Source organism: Stegostoma tigrinum, chromosome 5 (genome assembly GCF_030684315.1).
Source record: "Stegostoma tigrinum isolate sSteTig4 chromosome 5, sSteTig4.hap1, whole genome shotgun sequence".
Lineage (NCBI taxonomy): Eukaryota > Metazoa > Chordata > Chondrichthyes > Orectolobiformes > Stegostomatidae > Stegostoma > Stegostoma tigrinum.
Genome location: NC_081358.1, coordinates 34,915,368 through 34,932,972, shown reverse-complemented (window position 1 = coordinate 34,932,972; position 17,605 = coordinate 34,915,368). Strand labels below are relative to the sequence as shown.

Sequence of the window (17,605 nt, the reverse complement as noted above, 5' to 3'; positions counted from 1 at the left end):
GAAGAGTTAACCATGAGATAGATGAAAGTCAGGCAGAGAATGTTGTCTGTACGGAGTTTTGTAAGGCCTTTGACAAGGTCCCACGTGGCAGGCTAGTCATGATTCAGTCACATGGGATCCAGGGAGAGCTAGTTAATTGGTTTGATGGCTGAAGGTTTTCTCTGACTGGAGGTCTGTGACTAGTGGTGTGCCACAGGGGTTGGTGCTGGGATCTTTGTTTGTTATTTACATAAATGATCCGCATGTGAATTTACAAGGCATGATTAGTAAGTTTGTGGATGATACAAAATTAGGAGGTATCGTTGAGAGCGAGGAAGGTTATCAGAAATTACACAGGGATCTTGGAGAAGCAGGCTGAGGATTGGCAAATGCAGTTCAGCACATTCAAATGTGAGGTGTTGCACTTTGGAAAGTCAAACCAAGGTAGGGTTCATACAGTAAATCGGAAGATTCTGAAGAGTGTTGTGGAGCAGAGGGCCCAAGGAGTACAAGTGCATAGTTTGTTGAAAGTGGCTTTTCAGGTAGACAGGGTGGTGAAGAAGGCATTTAGCATGCTGGCCTTCATCAGCTGAGGTATACTGTGTACAGTTTTGGTCACCCTGTTATAGGAAAAACATTGTCAAACTGGAAAGTATGCAAAGAAGATTTACAAGGATGTTACCAGGGCTAGTAGGCCTGAGTTATAGGGAGAGGTTGGCATTTTGGATAGGACTTTATTCCTTGGAATGTCGGAGATTGAGTGTTGACCTTATTGAGGTGCATAAAATCATGAGGGACACAGATAGGATGAATGCATATAGCCTTTTGCCCAGGTTTGAGGAATTGAAAACTAGAGGGCATAGGTTAGAAGGTGAGAGGGGACAAGTTTAAGAAGGACCTGACGGGCAACTACTTCTTGCCAAGAGTGGTGCATGTATGGAATGGGCTGCCAGAGAAAATGTTGAGGCAGATACAAGAGCAACATTTAAAAAGCATTTGGATTAGTACATGGATGGAAAAGGCTTAGAAAGATATAGGCCAAATGCAGGCAATTGGAACTAGCTGAGTGTGCACCGTAGTCAGTGTCAAGCAGCTTGGGCCAAAGGTCCTTTTCCCATGCTATATTCCTCTACTGACTCTTGTGAACTCTGGAGCTTGGAAGGTTTCTGTCTTCAAAGTGATGAAAGAGTAGGCTAACACTTATGTTCATTAAAATGAAATGCAAACATCATTAGAGTATTGCTCACAAGTTTGCACTATGTATGTAATTTTATGTATGGTTGTGACCTGTTGTATAAATCAAGTGGAATTCCTTTGTTATTAGGCTTGTATTGGTTCACATTTTTTATACTTTGGAGATTAACCTTGCAAATATGATATAGATAATGAGTTCAAATTTCTGTGAGCCTCCAGATGCAGGATATTGGCCAAGTCTTCTGACCCCCAGTATTTAGTTGTGATCTGATTTATGAAACACATCAAAGTCACATGAAAGTCGCAAGGTTGATTTAATAATTACACCATGTAAATTTTGCTTTGAGGAAAGTAGTTGTTGCCTTTGAAGTATGATGGTTCCACAGATCTTATAAAATATACTAACCTGATACAGACATAAAAGCCTGAACAATCAGCAGTTAGACCCTGCCATATTAACATACCTCGCGATATATGATAATCATTGGTCCAAGCAATAGGTAGAGTGAAGTGTCTGAAATATGGAGGCCACACTAAATAACTTGAGTTCTGAAGAAGGGTCATATTAAACTTGAAACACTGACTCTGACTCTGTTCCTATCTCCACAGACCTGCTGGGTTTCTTGAACATTGTGTTTGTTTAATTAAATAATTCATTGTGAAAAATGCAGTCTGACATCCACTGAAATTGCTTTGAGTAGCGTCACTGCATTGTCATAGATAACTTGAATAACATTTAACAATGTAACGTGCCCCCATTAGATGCTCATTATATGCAAATTGTAAAATCACCCTGACATGAGTAAATTTAATGTTCTTTAAACACAGCAATCTTGAACTCTGTGGGAAGATTGCGAGATATTTGTATCATCAATAGCCACAGGCGAGGTGCCAAGACTGGAGGCTGGCTAACAAGGTGCCACTATTTAAGGAAGGTGGTAAGGAAAAGCCGGGGAACTATTGACTAGTGAGCCTGACATCAGTGGTGCTCAATTTGTTGGTGTGATTCCTGAGTGACAGGATTTACATGTATTTGGAAAGGCAAGGCCTGAAAGGGATGGTCAACATGGCTTTGTGTGTGAGAAATCGTTTCTCCCTAACTTGATTAAGTTACTTAGACAAAGTAACGAAGCATGTTGATTTAGAGCAGAGTGGTGGATGTGATCTAGATGGACATCAGTAAGGCTTTTGACAAAGTTCACCATGGTAGACTGGCTAGCAAGTTTAGATCACATGGAATAGAACGAGAACTAGCCATTTAGATTCAGAACTGCCCCAAAGGTAGAAGACAGAGGATGGAGATGACGTTTTTCAGACTGGAGACCTGTGTCCAACGGTGTACCACAAGGATCAGTGCTGGGTCTACTGCTTTTTGTCACTTGTATCGATGATTTGGATTTGAATATAGGACGTACGGTTAGTAAGTTTGCAGATAACACCAAAATTGGAAATGTAGTGGACAGTGAAGGTTACCTCACAGGGAATGGGATCTTGGTCAGATGGGCCAATGGGCTGAGAAGTGGTGGATGGCATTTAATTGAGATAAATGTGAGGCTGTGTGTTTTGGAAAGGCAAATCAGTGCAAGACTTATACACTTAATGGTAAGGTCCTGTGGAGTGTTGCTGAACAAAGAGACCTTGAAGTACACGTTCATAGTTGCTTGAAAGTAGAGTTGCAGATAGATAGGATCGTGAAGCTAACCGTCCAGCCAACTTACTCCCTTTCATTGACTACAATGTGAAATCATTTCTTGTGGTGTTCTGAATGGAAAAGAGCTCTACTTCAAAGTGAAAATGAGGCTGTAATTGAGATCTGACTGAATTGGACCATAATTGAGAAAGCAAACACTAAGGGAAGAAAGTCAGAGGAAGGGATCACTAAAGTTACAATTCTGAAGGATCAAGAAAAATTGCCACAAGGTGTGATGAAAGCTGAGAGGGGATAAAAAGAAAAGGCCTCCAACTTGTGACCTTAGGCCACTGGAGGGAGAAGGGATACTGTTGAATTGTTTTTGGTGGGAGTTAAAGGTGAGTTATGATGATTGAAAAGGAGGAGCTGAAAATGGCATTGAGTAAGGGAAGGAAGAGATAAGCATAACGACCCAGTGCACAAAAGAATGAATAACAAAATCTTCAGTTTGAAATCACAACATGTTGTTAAAGAACATGTTTGATAGCTGGAGAGTAAATCTTGGATGCCTTTTCAAAACAATAATTTATACTTATTGTTTAATGCAACAAACCATACAGAGGCACTTCACTAGACCATTATGAAGCAAAATTGGGCAACGGGCCCTGTATGGTAATCATTTGGTCATCTCTTGCAACTTTGCTCGAAGTAGTAGATTTGAAGAAGTTTTCAATAGGGAAAAGAGTGTTATAGAAGTTGAAACCGGAAATTCTTGAATTTGGAGTTCAGACAGTGAAGGCATGGTCATCAAACATGGCCCAGTTAAGATCTCAGTTGTTTAACAGGCTAGAATTAGTGATGAGTGCAGATATTTTGAGGGCTGTGTGATTACGAGAGATTAGTGTTGAAAATCTGTGGGACTGTAGAGGGATTGAAAACAAGTGCAAGAATTGTAAACTGAAAATGCTTCTTGCACAGGAATTGATGTGGGTCAGTAATCTCAGGGGTCCTAAGTGAAAAGCATTTTGTGCAAATAAGTATGTGGACAACGGAGGGTAGAATGTGGAACATGATGGAACAATAATTAGAACACACGTAGGGAATGCTGAAGAAACTCACCAGGTTTGGCAGCATCAGTTTAGAGAGAGAAATGGTCTGGTATGACTCCTCTTCAGAGGTGTTCTCCAGCATTCTGTGTTTGTTTCAGACTTCCAGCAAGCACAGTATTTTGCTTCAATTTGAGCAAAGAATAAAACTAAATTTAGAGCTACAGATACCAAAGAGGAGGATTTCTTCAGCATGGTGTGAGGCAGTGGGGAAACCAGACACTTGTATGGAAGTTGAAAGAACAAAAACAGAAGTTGCTCAGCAGGCCTCGTAGCATCTTTGAAAAAGAAAAAAAAAATCAGAATTAACGTTTCGGGACTAGTAACCCTTCGTCAGAACCCATTCTGAGGAAGGGTCACCAGACCCAAACATTAACTGATTTTTTTTCCTCGCGGATGCTGCCAGACATGTTGAGCTTTTCCAGCAACTTCTGTTTTTGTTTCTGTTTTACAGCATCCACAGTTCTTTCAGTTTTTACTGGGAAGTTTTTTAATTAATTCATTCACTGGATGAGGGCACCGCTGGCTAGAAGTTGTTTTAGTGATTGGTGTGTAGTTGAAAGATAAACTTGATGCAAGGGAAACTTATTTCTGAAAACAAAAGATTCGTGTAGCACCATTTGGATTCTGTACACTTTTTTTTAGAAAGTGTATTAAACTGTGTACGTGTTTGTTGTCCTAATTCTAGTTCATTTTTCCAAAAATGAAGTTTTATATCAGCTATTAGTTACCTAATGGATTTTTACAATCTAGCTAATGTTAGTACTGGACAGATCAGATCTGAAGTTGAAGCCTGACTTGTTTGATCTTAGAGAGATAGTGGGAACTGCAGATGCTGGAGAATCTGAGATAACACGGTGTGAAGCTGGATGAACACAGCAGGCCCAGCAGCATCAGAGGAGCAGGAAAGCTTGATGTTTTGGGTTGGGACCCTTCTTCAGAAATGTTTGATCTCAACTTTGTTTTGTTTGTCGACAATGAAGTTTTGTTACAGATCATTCTCACAAGAAGCTGCCAGTGTACTTATCAACACAGTAAAATGTTTTTTAAATAAAAACAGGGTTTATAATACACTAGACAAATTATGCAGAAAAGGATTTGAGTTTACACTACCCCTTTTCCTGATCAGTATCCTTACAAACACCAAAATCTCAGTCAAGATTTTCTACTAACTCATTACAAAGGCAGATAGAACAGTACAGGAACAGGTCCTTTAGCCCACCATGTTTGTGCCAACCATGATGCTATCTTAAACTAATTCCATCTGCCTGTAAGCATCTATTCCTGCCTGCTCATGTGTCTGTCCAAACTTTTCTTAAACTTTTCTGTCATATCTTCTTCTAACACCTCACTGGCACCCTCTTTTTTTTAAAAAAAAAAGCAACTACTTTCCTTTCACATTTCCTTCAAACTTACCCCTCTCATTTTAAACTTGCATCTCCTAGGATTTGATGTTTCCATCGTGGGGAGAAAATAATCTATCAGGTTGCCCCCTCATCCTCCAGAGCTCTTGTGAAATCAACCCATGTTTGTCCAACCTCTCGTTATAGGTAACACACTACAATCTAGGCAACATTTTGGTATAAATGTATTCTGCACTGTATCCAAAGTCTCCATATCCTTCCTATTGTGTGGTGACCAGAACTGTACACTACTCCAAATGTGGCCTGACTAAAGTCTTATACAGCTGCAACAAGACTTGGCAACAGTTATACTCAATGCCCCAACTGATGAAGGCAAGTATGCCATATTGCTGCCTTTGCCACCTTTGTTCACTTGAGTTGTCACTTTCAGGGAGCCATGGACTTTGACCCCAAGATCTCTCTACTGATGCTCCTAAGAGTATAGCCGTTTATTGTATACGTTCCTCTTGCATTTGACCTCGCAAAATGCATCAACTTACTGTTGTCTGGATTAAGCTGTATCTAACTTTCTTCACACAACTTATTAGTTGATCCACATCCTGCTGTATCCTTTATAACCTTTCTCACTATCCACAACTTTTCCAGTTTTCATATGAGCTGCAAACTTGCTAATCTTCATCCAATGAACAGATGCAGGCTGGTACAGCTGCAACTGGTTTGCTTTTGATAAATTTCTGAGTCATCACGAGATGCTTGTTCCCTTTATCTGATGTTTCTCCCCCAGACACTTATTTTGGAACAACACAATGAGTTCCCTCAACCCGGTGTCCAGCAGCCCTTCACTTTCTGGCAAATGCTATACTGACTGTGGATTGTTTTGTTTTACTGGACTGCTGTCAAGAGGCAATGATAAAAGTTTGTTTAATGCACTGAGCTGTTAAACAGCCAACTCTTGTGTCAAGGTTGCAACTGCTTCTTAAAATGTACGGAAAGAAAACAGATTTCCATACTTCTCTCATCACTACCCAAAGCACTCAAATCAAAATCTAAAACTGATTAACCATTTCTCCCCCTTGTTAACAATAAACTAAAAATATAGTTTAAACAAAGTTTTTTGCATTGTTCCCAACAGCTGTCAGAAATTATCTTTCTGATGGCTAAAATATAAGACTAATCATGAGGGCCTTTCCCTCTCTTAATTTGCTAGATTTTATTTGCCAAAAAGTTGTCTTTTAAAATGGGCTTTCTGAAATGTGAGAGAAATGAGTAGAGGGAGAAAAGTGACCAAAATGAGTGACCGGAATCGAAGCTGCTAAGAGCCTCAGTTTTCCCAGAAGCTTCACCTTAAGATGTAGTCTGCAGCTGTCAGTGACTCCTCTCTCTGCAGAGTCCCACTATTCTGGCAAAAGAGAGCTTGAAACTGAAGCAGACAAAAGGTGGAGTAAAAAGAGCCTCGTTGATCTAGTGACATATAATTTCTGCTGGGTGGTTCTTGGGAATGAACATAATTGACTTCCAGATCTTGGAGAATATTATAAAGGAGAGGCAAAAGATGTGCTATGATGGATCTCCATGTTATCAAAAGCATACCAAGCATGGATCATTTGTTGTTTTGATAACCAGTTTCAAGCAGAGGTAACACGTGCAACAAATGGTTAGGTTTTGCATTGCAGTACCTCAGGTTTTTAAGAGCAGATTCAGCCTTAACTTTCAAAATAAATTTTGATGAATACTTGAAGAATGAAATATTGCAATGATGTGGGAACAGAATGTGATAGTGGAATAGGAAAGAATTATCACTGACTGACCAAGCCTCTTGTACGGTTTCTATCTGCCTGATGATTTGACTTAATACAATGTAGGATTAAGTCATCATTTTCTTGACCATAGAAACAGTTGATTCATAGGCCATGTTTGTTAACATTTATAAATACAAGCCAGTAGAGGTCATGCCATTATTTTGTAAATCTCACTGAATGTACATCTGTAAATTTTAACAATGACGGCCCGTGGAAATTGTTTCTTAATTTGTAAAGGTCTTTAACCCTTAAATTGAATAGTGTATTAAAACTGCCTTAGAATTACCACATTCTTAATTCCTGAGCTGACTTAAATGGCTTCAGTTTGAAACAGCAATGATTATACTTGAAGGTTAAATTCTACGCATCAATGACTACTATCAGTGATTTCATCATCATTCATGACTTAATTCATTGTTGTTTCAGCTTCGTTATAAACTTTTTGCACTCTCCAATATTTATAAGTTGACACTCCAAATTATTTTTATTTTAATAGGGTACCTTCTATGATTGAGGGGGAGAAGAGCTTAAATATGAATAGTGGCTTTTGTGAGTCAGTGGCACTGTCCCTGCCTCTGGGCCAAGAGGCCTGGGTTCAAGTATGGCCTGCCCTTGAGGCGCATAACAACACATCTGAACAGGACTATTTTGAAATCTTTCTTCTGAGGAACTAGTGTGGTGTCCACTGTATGCTGCTGCTTGTTATCGCATAGGGTGAATTGAATTAGCTGATCTCTTGAGTCTGTGATGCTACGAACCTTGGGAGGAGGGCGGCCAAAATGGAACATCAGCTTGCCACTTCTGGATGAAGATTTTTACAAATACCTCATCCTTCTCATTTGCACTGGTGTTGGACTCCCCATTCTTACTATTGAGAATACTGTGAAGCCTCCTTCTGTGTAGTTGTTTAATTGTCCGCAGTCATTTACAGTTGAATTTGGGTGGACTACAGGGCTTGGATCTGATTTGTTAGTTGCACAATTATTTTAACTCTTTCCATGATTTTGCATGCAAATAGTTCTGTTGAATCTTCATCACTTGACCATTTTTAAGTATGCTTGGTGCTGCTCCTGCATGTCTTCGTCCAATGAGGGCTCATCCCCTACCTCAGTGGTAGTGGCTACTGAGCATAGTACCTGTTTGTGAATTTCCAGATTGTGATTGAATACAATTCTACTGCCTGTGGCCAAAACCAACTCATCCATTCCCAAATTGGAGTCGATAGATCAGTCTGAAATCTATCCTGTTTTACTGTGCTGCACAGCATGATGGAGATTATCCTGAATATGAAGGCACACTTTGTTCTGCTTGGACTATGCAGTGGTCACTTCAACCGTACTGTCATGGACAGATTCCATCTGTAATGGGTAGTTTGGTGATGATTAAGGACAAGTTTCTCCACGCTGTTTAGAAGCTCTTGTCATGTCCCACAGATCTAGTCAGGCAACTCTGTCCTTTGGATTCAGCCAGGTTGCTGTGTAGCGGTATTCCCAAGTGACACTTCGTAGTGGGTTTTGAAGTCCCCACCCAAAGTACATTGTGCCCTTGCCATCCTTACCAGTCCTTCCAATTAGTGTCCAACATGGCGCACTGATTCATTAGATGGGTGGGAGGGTCTGCAGTACTTTGTCATTAAAGGGAGGTTTTCTTGCCCGTGTTTGACCTAATGCTATAAGACTTCATTGGATCCTGAACCAACATTGAGGAATTGCAAGGCAGTCTTTCTTGATTGAATGTCTCTGTGCTGCCACCTCTGGTGGCTTTTCCCATCAGTGGGGGGGGGGCTGGGTATTCACTTAGTAAAGCCATTGGTACAAGATCGAGATGGTTGTGATGGAGCTGTATATAATGTTACTTAGAGCACACCTGGAGTATTGTATACGGCTCTGGTCACCACAGTATAGGAAGATGTGACTGCGTGAGATGTGGTGAGGAAGATATTCAACAGGATATTACCAAAATAGAAATTGCTGGAAAAGCTCAGCAGGTCGAGCAGCATCTGTAGAGAGAAATCACTTAAGATTTCAGGTCCAGTGGTGACCTTTCCTCAGAACTCGACCTGAAACATTAACTTCGATTTCTCCCTACAGGTGCTGCCAGATCTGCTGAGCTTGGCCAGCCATTTCTATTTTTATTTCTGATTTACAGCATCCACAGTTCTTTCAGTTTTTTTTTCCTCAACAAGATGATGTTGCCTGAGATGGGCAATGAAACAGCGCTTGGTTGACGTGTGCAAAGTTCTGAATGACATTGACAGAGTAGATGGGGAGAATCCTTTCCCCTTAGGTGAGGGGTCAGTGCCAACGGGCATACCTTTTTAAGGTAAGGGACAGAAGGTTTCGAGGGGATTTGAGGAAATTTATTTTCACCCATAGAGTTATAGGTATCTAAAACTCAGTGCCTCAAATGGTGGTAGAGACAGGAACCCTCAAGACATTTAATAACTAAGCCTGTAAGAAGTAGGAACAGGAGTAGGCCTTTCAGCCCTCTGAGTCTGCTGCAGCATTTCAATATGATTAACATTCAATAGGAACTATTTAAGTGAGCTCTTTAAGCACAGTAACATACAAGGCTATGGATGAAGTGCCAGATTAAAATGGATGAATGTTTGACCAGTGCAGACATGATGAGCCAAAGAATCTCTTTCCATGCTGTAAAAACTGACCATGAAAAGCTCAGGGATGGTTTGAAAGGTCAAAAGGGAAGAGTTTGATACTGTCATTTCCTGTGCGTAGGTCATTGTCAGATGGTACATCTGATTCCATTCCTTTCTTTAAACTTTATAGTGGTTTGATATAGCCAACTGGTTTGTGAGGCCACTTCAAAGGACATTTAAGAATTAAGTACTTTGCTGTGGGTCAGATGTCGGTATAACAGGTCAAGGACAGCAGATATCCTTCCCTGAAGAGCATTCGTGGACCAAATGGGATATTTTATGACAGTCAGCAATAAGTTTTGTGTTTTCAGCAGGCTAGCTTTTAATTCCCGATTGATTAACTAGAATGAAATTCCACTCGCTGCCATGATGGGATTTGACCACATATTCCTGGAGATTTCACTTGGGCCCTTGGTCCAGCCAGCCAGTCCTCTATTCTTGAATTTGTTTCCAGCATTTCTGTTACTGTCTAGTACTTTTTGCAAATGGTTAGTTTTAGGTAATTGAAGTCACAAAACTGGTAGATTGCTCAATGATGCTTGGTTGTCTGTCCACATCCATGCATGGCTTTGTGGCAGAATCTATGGATAGCCAGTTGAGCAAAAGTTTCTTATTCTTATTATATTCAATAAAGGCTACAATATTAAATCGGATCCTCCTGGTTTTTGGAAGTTTGGTTCATTCCTTAGCAATGGTAACTAACTTGGTGAAATAACATGGGAATTTTTACAATACAATAGGGTGTTTCACTTGGAGCTGGTATACTTTTGTCGCTGCCTTTGTGCCCTCTGACATAGTGTGCTTGGCTAGCTCCCTCGGCAGCAGTGGGCGCATGGCCGCCTGAATTTTCCAGGAGCTGATGGTGCTGCACTTGTTGTAATGGGCTAGGTGGGAAGCCTGTCAAAAATATTGTTGATGAATGAGTTCTTCATGCTCATGGGCTTGGAGGAGATGCCAATGTTGGGGTGAATGTGCTTCTTCACTTTCTAAATGTAGTTGTAATAACTTTTCTTTCCTGGACATTTTCTTTCTGCCACTCTTCTCTGGCAACCTCTTCGCTGCTTTCTTAGAGCTTTTTCTCAGCAACTTGTCCTTCCATTTCCTCAACCATGGTGCCAGCCAACTTCATTTTGTCAAAGTATGTATCTAGGTAGGCTAGTTGACTGTAGAGGGACCATGGGAGTTTTGGAGTGGGGAAAGAGAAAGAGATTGAAAGCAAAACCAGCCAAGCTAGGAGGAACTGTCCATCCTGTCTGAAAGACTCAATTGTGTAGTAGCTTGTACATTTACAATCAGCCATTAAGAGGTTTTATATATGAGCTGTTCAGTGCATATGAACAGATGCATTGATAGATGGGTGATCTTGATAGGAATTTAAATAATTGATAGATTCAATCTGTGGTGATTGAAACTTATTTGAGAATTGTTGAATTAAGACGACTAAATTAAAACAGTAATACAAGCAGTCTTGTCATCTAATTTCACCAGTTCATTGTGCTTTTATTACATATTCTGGATTTCTTTGGGGAAAAAATACTATCTCAAAAAAGTTAATTGATTTGAGTATTATTTTGAATATGAATGGTTTTGGTTTTTGGTCTCCTGTATACTGATAGATGTTGATATTTTGTAGCAACAAGAAAAATACCCCTGAATCAACTGTTGGAAAGAAAAAAGGCAAAAGGAAGCATGAATCTTCACCTGAAAATTCAGACATGGATAAAACCCCACCTCCATCTCCAACAGAAGAGGATGAACTGGGAGTGCAGGTGAATGCAACCTCAAACTTAAGTATAAATATAACATTGTGACTGAGAGCCATGTGTATAACATACATAATTAATGGAATGTTATGACTTTTGTGTACTTTGTTTTGGAATTGATTAATGTACATCTTATTGTTGCCATTGTTTTCACTTTTGAAATGTTCAGGGAGAAACATTTTCCTGTACCCGTGATGGCTTATTACAAAAGTCTTCTGAAATAATTGGCAACTTTCAAGTGAAACTTGTATTATCAGTGCAGTCTTGTTATGGGAACAAAAACAAAATGTAGAATGCTGCAAAGTTGCAGTTAAACAGAAAGTCAATGTAATAACCTAATCTCACCAGTTCATTGCACATTAATAGGTTAAGCAGCACCTATAAAAAGAAGAAAGTTAAAGTAAGATCATTGACCTGAAATGCAAAAGCCAGTTTTCTGTCCCCTAATGCGCTATGTATTAGTATTTCCAGCATCCTTCCTTTCGTTTAAGGGCAATTTCATGTATCTCCATTTTGGAAGTAATATTGTAAACCATTATTTGTCCTTTCTACAGACAATTTAGTGAACTAGAGAAAATTCATTAAAGTCATTTCCCAAACAAATATATTTGTTAAAAATAATGTTTTATTGGTTTTAGCAAACAGTGATATCCATTTCCATTCTTTTTACAAATGGTTACATGTTGGGAATTTGGGTAAGTTTGCCACTGTTTAACTATCTGAAGTAAGTGATATTACATCTAAAATTATGACTGAATCCATACTTTACTTGCATAATTACTTTGGAGCAATTTTAAGTTTGTCTAATTTTAAGTTTGATTAGTGTTTCTATACTGTGTGTATTCAGAAGCGAGGGATATAGCTTAATTTGTGACTTCAGAAAATGGTCTGAAGTGTGGAAATGGCAGGAAATGCATATATATGCATTTACTTTAGGTTTCCTTGTAGTGAATAGTGCTTTAGAAAACAGAGTAAAAAAGAGAAAGATCAAGAATGTCTCATTATGTAGTGACAGAGAGAAGCTTTTTCAGTAAAAATTGAACCATCCAGAAAGTTACTTTTGAAAGAAGCAGGAATTCAGAGAAAAGACCTTTATCAGCTACAATGCAGTTTAGCAGCCTCCAAAACAGTCAGGGTAGATGAAAGGCATTCTGCGTGGCTTAGAGGTTAATAAGAGAATTGAAGACAGTATCGTGCTTCCATGAGCATGTCATGCTCATGGTCTGTGTTCAAGTCTAAGATATTTATACACTAAGCTCATATGCTGTAATATAACATTGATACAATAAGCATGTCTCTGGCAAGGTGTACTCACTGCTGCCTCTGAGACATTAAAAAATTGTAATTGAACTGTTTTATGTTTAAGGTTCGTTCCCTTGAAGAGATATTAAACGAAGAGCTGAAAAATAAAAACAGTGCTCCATGACTGAGGTTTGAGTATCTGTAAGGTTATTATTGAGGGTAATAAGGTTGAATTTTTTTAATACTTGTAATAAGACCTTTTCAAGTTATTCTTGTATAGTGAAAATAGTTTTCATAGTTTGTTGAGCATTCTTCTTGGACAGCTCGTATGCTTTGGTTTTTTGCCTCAGAAACTAGACTTATGTCAGAAGCATAGCCTCTGAACTTAGATTTATAGATTTTTCTTTAATTAGTTTAGTAAGTTCTGTCACGTCATGTCCACGTATCAGTTCAAAAGGACTAATCCTGTGGACTCATTAGGGATAGCAAACTGGACAACTTATTCCTTATGAATGTAATGCACTTTGTTCTTTAGTTAAAAAAGTAAATTGATAGACAGTGAATATGTTCAATGACTACCACATTAAACAAACAGAAAATCATAAAAAATCCTGTGGTCTACCAAGTTAGCTTTCACTTTGGGATTCTGACTTGTCCACAATTGCTGTCAGCTGGGATCACAGAGAGTAGGTGCCCTTGGCTGGATCATAATTGGTTGAGTTTAAAGAGGATCTATGATCTTTAAAGATGATTATGTGGAAGGACTTAGCATAAAAGAATGACATTTGTCATGAAATGTTTTAGATGGGTGGACCTTGGAGGATGATTAACTTTTTGCCAGGGTATGCCAGTTGTCAAAAACTAATTCTGATTGTCCTTTTTGCTGTCCCTAATGAGTCCACAGGATTAGTCCTTTTGAATGGATATGTGGCCATGCCATAAGACAACCTACTAAATTATCTTAAAAAATACCTATAAATCTAAGTTCAGAGTCTCTACTTCTGATATATGTCTAATTTCTTAGAGAAACTAACCAAAGAGTACGAGTAGTTCAAGAAGGGTGCTCAAGAAATTCTGCAAGGTAGAGGAGATGAAAGGGCCAAAGATTAATTTTCTTGCTGGAAACAACATTAGCACTATTACCTGTTTCTGGCAATAATTTAAAGCAAGTTTCACAGGTCCTTATCATATCAAAATGAAACACCGTGATGTCAATTTGTAGTTAGTACTCTAGATAGGACGAGTTGTCAGTGCATGTGTTGTGTTAATTTGTTAAAGCAATATTGTGACTTGGGATACAGTCAGAAGTATATTTATGGTGGTAAAAGAAGTACAGTGAGAACTTAAAACATTTAACTGATCTTTGAGAATGAATCAGGAATTGAAAATTAATCAGGAATGAAAAATTTAAAAGTTGACTCTCCAGTAACCCTATTGGATGATATGGAGATGTTTAAAAGGTTAGATAGAATATTATGCAATCACCCAGAAAGCTGTTGTAGACTCAGATCAGTTTGCATAAATAGGCCAGGTATAAGGTATGATATTAAAGTAGGAGATGTGCCACCCATAGAACAAACATCCACATGTACTCAACCCAGAAAAGTCAGACGAAATGAGGAAGGAGATGCAATTCATCATGGACCTTGACATTATTGAACTGAGTCAATGTAAATGGAACCCACCCATTTTGATGGTAATGAAGCTAGATGGATCGCAGAATATCACAAAGTCGTCAAAGTAACAAGTGAGTTCATATCCAATTCCACGATTGGGGAATTACGTTGAGAGGATTAGGCAAGTACAATTTTTTACAAAAACTGGTTGAAAAAGGAGAGTCGTAAGCTTCATTGATGCAACCAAAATTAGTGTTTTAACCACAAGTGGACTTTATTAATATGGAATCATGCTGTTCAAAATGAAACTTTTTTTATATTATTCATTCACTGGGTGAAGGCATTCCTGGTCAGGCAGCATTTGTGGCCCAGAGTCAACCATGTTGTGGCTCTGGAGTCATACGTAGACCAGACTGGTAAGCATGGCAGGTTCCTTCCCTAAAGGACATTTTTGAAACAGATGGGTTTTTCCTGACAATTGACAATGGATTCATGATCATCGTTAGATTCTTAATTCCAGATTATTATTGAATTCCAATTCCACCATATGTCATGATGGAATTCGAACCTAGATCCCCAGGGTGTTATCTGGGTCTCTGGACTAACAGTCCAATAATAATACCGTTAGGCCATTGCTTCCCCTTTAATGTTGGCAACTTTTCAGTGATTAGTCAGAGATAATTGAAAGATTATGCAATTGTGTAGCCTATACAGATAACTTGATTGTGTTCAGCCAAACCGGGGAGAAACATTTACAAAACAGAACGTAGAACATTACAACACAGTACAGGCCCTTCGGCCCTCAATGTTGCGCCATCCAACAACCATTCCTGCCCCCGTGTTATCCAAGTCTCTGTAATGGCCATAACATCATAGTTCCACGTACTAATCCATGCTCTGAGTTGGTCACCCTTATTCCTGACACTTCTTACATTGAAGTAGACATACCTTCACCTGTTGCAGCGACTGCCACATTGCCCTATTAACTGCTTGTCCTTCCTCATAGATTCTCTGCTTGCTCTGTCTGTACACTGGCTACTCCATCCTCTGACCCATAGCTCTGGTTCCCATTCCCCTGCCAAACGAGTTAAACCCTCCCAAAAGAGCTCTAGCAAACTTCCTGCTCAGGATATTGGAGCCCCACCAGTTCAGGTGCAACTCGTCTTCCATCCCCAAAAGTTATCCCAAAGCCCCACAAACCTGAAGCCCTCCCTCTTACACCAGGCCTTCAGCTGCGTGCTCGCTCTCTGTTTCTACCCTCACTAGCCCGTGACACCGGTAGTAATCCTGGGATTACTACTCGACTCACCCTGGCTTTCAGCTTCCATCCTAATTCCCTATAATCACTTTTCAGATCCTCATCCCGCTTTCTCGCTATGTCATTGGTACCGATGTTTACCACAACTTCTGGCCACTCTTCTCCTCACCACCACCACCACCCCCCCCCCCCCCCCGCCAAAAAAAGAGGCAGCCTGAAGGCTTGATCCGAGACATCCCTGACCCTGGCACCTGGGAGGCAACATACCATCTGGGAGTCTCACTCAGTACCACAGAATCTCCTGTCTTTTCCCCTAACCAGTGAATCTCCTATCACTATTGCTCTCCTATTCTCCCCCTTCCCTTGAACCGCAGAGCCAAGCTTAGTGCCAGAGACGTGGCCACTATGGTTTTCCCCTAGTAGTTCGATCCCCACAACAGTATCCAAAGCGGTATATTTATTAATTGAGGGGAATGGCACAGGGGATCCCTGCGCTGTCTGCCTATTCCCTTTCCCCCTCCTGACAGTTACCTTTGTCCTGTACCCTGGGTGTGACCACTTCCTTATAACTCCTCTCTATCACCCCGTCAGCCTCCCAAATGATCCGGAGTTCATCCAGCTCCAGCTCCCTGACTTGGTCTGTGTGGAGCTGGAGTTGGGTGCACTTCTCGCAGGTGAAGTCAGAAGGGACAGCAGTAGTGACCCTTACCTCCCACATCCTACAAAAGGAGCATGCAAGTGCCCTAGTTTCCACTCCTTCTACTCTAGATTTCCAAACGAATAAAGAACATAGAACATTACAGCACAGTACAGGCCCTTCTGCCCTCTGTTTCACAGGTTGGCGCAACCAATCTGAAGTCCATCAAACCTACACTATTCCATTATCGTCCATATGTTTATCCAATGACTGCTTAAATGCCCTTAAAGTTGGCAAATCTACTACTGTTGCAGGCAGGGCATTCCACACCCTTACTACTCTGAGTAAAGAACCTACCTTGACGTCTGTCCTGTATCTATCACCCCCTCAATTTAAAGCTCTGTCCCCCTCATGCTAGCCATTACCATCCGAGGAAAAGGCTCTCACTGTCTACCCTATCTAATCCTCTGATCATCTTGCATGTCTCTATTAAGTTACGTCTTAGCCGCCTTCTAACGAATACAGCCCCAAGTCCCTCAGCCTTTCCACATAAGACCTTCCCTCCATTCTAGGCAACATCCTGGAATATCTCCTCTGCACCCTTTCCAATGCTTCCACATCCTTCCTATAATGCGGCGATCAGAATTGTATGCAATACTACAAGTGCGGCCACACCAGAGTTTTTACAGCTGCAACATGACCTCACGGCTCCAAAACTCAATCCCTCTGCCAATAAAACCTAACACACCGTACGCCGTCCTAACAACTCTATCAACTTGGGTGGCAATTTTCAAGGATCTATGCACATGGACACCAAGATATCTCTCTCATCCACACTACCAAGAATCTTACCATTAGCCCAGTGCTCTGTATTCCTGTTACTCCGTCCAAAGTGAATCACCTCACACTTTTCTGCATTAAACTCTGGCCACCTCTCGGCCCAGCTCTGCAGCTTATTTATGTCCCTCTGTAAACTGCAACATCCTTCCGCACTATCCACAACTTCACTGACTTTAGTGTCATACGCAAATTTAGTAACCCATCCTTCTGCGCCCTCATCCAGATCATTTATAAAAATGGCAAACAGCAGTGGCCCCAAAACAGATCCTTGCGGTACACCAGTAGTAACTGAACTCCAGGATGAACATTTCCCATCAACCACCACCCCTTGTCGTCTCGCAGCTGGCCAATTTCTGATCCAAACTGCTGAATCACCCTCAATCCCATGCCTCCGTATTTTCTGCAATAGCCTACCGTGGGGAACCATATTGAACGCTTTACTGAAATTTATATACACCACATCAACCACTTTACCCTCATCCACCTGTTTGGTCACCATCTCAAAGAACTCAATAAGGTTT

The 17,605-nt window shown here is 40.4% G+C and overlaps 1 protein-coding gene across 4 annotated transcripts in view; it reads left to right on the top strand.

The window, feature by feature from the left end:
• chd7 (chromodomain helicase DNA binding protein 7) overlaps nucleotides 1–17,605 on the top strand; it is a 274,019-nt gene that overhangs the window by 121,075 nt on the left and 135,339 nt on the right. For all 4 annotated transcript variants that reach the window (XM_048529010.2, XM_048529007.2, XM_048529008.2 and 1 more), the window contains exon 4: nucleotides 11,362–11,497. In XM_048529010.2, the coding sequence (XP_048384967.1) occupies nucleotides 11,362–11,497 (136 nt within the window). The remainder of the gene's footprint in view (nucleotides 1–11,361; nucleotides 11,498–17,605) is intronic.